The 2,500-nt window shown below is 47.0% G+C and overlaps 1 protein-coding gene across 2 annotated transcripts in view; it reads right to left on the bottom strand.

Annotated features, from left to right (window-relative positions):
- tanc2a (tetratricopeptide repeat, ankyrin repeat and coiled-coil containing 2a) overlaps nucleotides 1–2,500 on the bottom strand; it is a 155,555-nt gene that overhangs the window by 24,047 nt on the left and 129,008 nt on the right. The window contains exons 8-9 of one of the 2 annotated variants that reach the window (XM_062531619.1): nucleotides 865–990; nucleotides 253–288 (exon numbers count right to left, since the gene is read on the bottom strand). In XM_062531619.1, coding sequence (XP_062387603.1) covers nucleotides 253–288; nucleotides 865–990 — 162 coding nt within the window. The remainder of the gene's footprint in view (nucleotides 1–252; nucleotides 289–864; nucleotides 991–2,500) is intronic. The other variant, XM_062531620.1, reaches the window with a different exon arrangement.

Genomic DNA, 2,500 nt, shown 5'->3' with positions numbered 1-2,500 from the left:
GCGAATGTGACATATAGATTGATGTCAGTTAATAATTTACTGCAACGTGCAACTATAATGAAGAGAGAGAGAGAGGGAGAGAGAGAGAGAGAGAGAGAGACAGGCAGAGAGGGAGTAACAGAGGAGGACTGGGAGACAGAGAAAGAGTGAGCGAGTGAGAGGGAGAGAAAGAGAGACAGATCAAGAGAGAGAGAAAGGGGAGGGGGGCAAGGGAGGGGTTTGAAAAGAAAGTGAGAGAGGAGCATCACTTACATGAGCTCGACTGCCAGGCATGGATGTTAGCAGAAGCTAAGCAACAGGAAAGAGGAGAGAGAGTGAATGAAACAGAGAGAAGGAAGGAAGGAAGGAAGGGGAGAGGCAGAGACACAGAGGTGGAGAGAAACAAATAAAAGAGTGTAAAACAGCAAAGTGCAGAAAAACTTGAATGAAAGGGGGAGGGTTAGATGACAAGGGGGTTGGAGCGTAATAGCAGTGAAGAAGATAAGTTCAGAAGAATACACAGAACAAGCATATTCCCCATGTAGAGTCATTCAAACATACAGTAGACACACATACAGTAGAGACACACACTATGGTAGACACACATAGAGACACATACTATTCTCTAACAGGAGGAAATACTGGACATGTGGAGAATTGTCCACAAACACATAATCTCAATTTCACTCTAACTCTCTCACACACACACACACAGACAGAGACACACACACACACACACACACACACACACAAGCACATGGAGAATTGCCCACAAACACACAACCATAATTTCACTCACTCTCTTTCATACAGACACACACACACATACACACACGCGCACACACACACACACACACACACACACACACACACACGCTGTCTCACCTCTGAGGTCCTGAGCGGCGCGTGCGGCCCCGGCGCTCTGGCGGGGCATGCGGAGGGAGGTGCGTAGGGGGGCGTGTCTCTGCTCGTCCAGGTAGGCCAGGTCCTCCAGGTGAGCGGAGCTCGTCGCTAGAGACACCACAGACGACACACACAGATCAGGTCACAGGACACCACACACGACACACACACACACACACACACATCAGCTCACAGGATACACCTGTTCAAGTCAAGGGTACTACTACTGTCACGTCTGCATTCTGAGTCACACACACACACACACAGAGGAATAAGACTTCCTTTCATTCCTGAAGGACTCTAGTTCATGCACAAGAATATGTGCACCACTTTCAGCACTATACAATCACAACATGGTGCACTATGGAGTTGACCTTGAAGGACCTTGTCACCTTTATTCAAGAGAAACACACATGGAGCCAAAGTGTGCGAAACTCACAATTCAAATCATTTTCACACAGCAGTATATTCAATGTCACTTCCTTTGTACACTGCACCATATGCAAGTGCACTTACATGGCAGTGCTCTAATGCTATTGGTGAATTCAAGACAAACAGCGTGGACCCAGCAGTGAGAATCCGCTGAGATCAACACTGAAACCATGACATACTGTAGCAGAGCTCTTCCTATTTGGATCTCAGCAGCATCCCGTCCTTCACACACAGACGGACCGCATGGTCTGAGATTAACACTGCTCTGAAGAGCTGGAACCGATGGGATCGTCCCTGGAGTACCAGCGCTGGCCACTCACACACACACACACACACACACACACACCCGCCCCCAAAAAACAGACAAACACTCGGAGAGTATTCAACACCAAACAGACCTAATCCACTGCTGCGGAAACACTCCCTGCCTCTCCTGACAAACAAATCACAAGCCTGGGATCCACTTGGTTCTCTCCGCACATCAATTTACAGGCTAAATGTTAGGCCACAACAAAACAACAGTTGCTTCCAGTAAGTGCAACGCAGGTCTTTGATATGCAAGGCACATCTGACATTGTGAAGACAAATTATGGGGACAAAATTAACCACTGCAGTTAGGCTTTGTGACCTTAAATGGCCGGTAATTGTAGTCCAGACCAAACTCCATTTTAAGAAAATGAAAAGGAGCTTTAATTTGAAAATAGTTCCAGCACCACCCAAAAAACATTTTGTAACTGAAAGGATACTTGTGTGGGAGAGAGAAAGATGGAGCCGAGTTACAAAAGACAGGGTGAGAGGAGAGAGGGAGAAGAGTAGGAGGGAGAGAGAGACAGACAGAGAGAGAGAGAGAGAGATAAGGAGAGAAAGACAGAGACAAAGAGAGGGAAAGGCAGAGAGAAAGAGGGAGAGAGCAAAGAGTAGGAGTAGTATCTGTTCAAATCAACAGATTAAACAAGGTGAATGGGTGAATGATTGAAAAGGTTTGTGTGTGTGTGTGTGTGTGTGTGTGTGTGTGTGTGTGTGTGTGTGTGTGTGTGTGTGTGTGTGCATGTGTATGTGTGTGTGTCTTACCACTGCCACACAGGTACAGCTTGACACAGAGATGGAGCATGAGGACACGGCAGAAGGGGAGATCAGGACATCGGAGGTTTGTTTGTAAGAATGAGAGACTAGTTGTGGTGTGTGT

This window comes from Sardina pilchardus, chromosome 3 (genome assembly GCF_963854185.1).
Source record: "Sardina pilchardus chromosome 3, fSarPil1.1, whole genome shotgun sequence".
Taxonomy (NCBI): Eukaryota; Metazoa; Chordata; class Actinopteri; order Clupeiformes; family Clupeidae; genus Sardina; species Sardina pilchardus.
The sequence above is the reverse complement of the archived record's forward strand: the minus strand, read 5'-3'. Positions and strand labels throughout refer to the sequence as shown.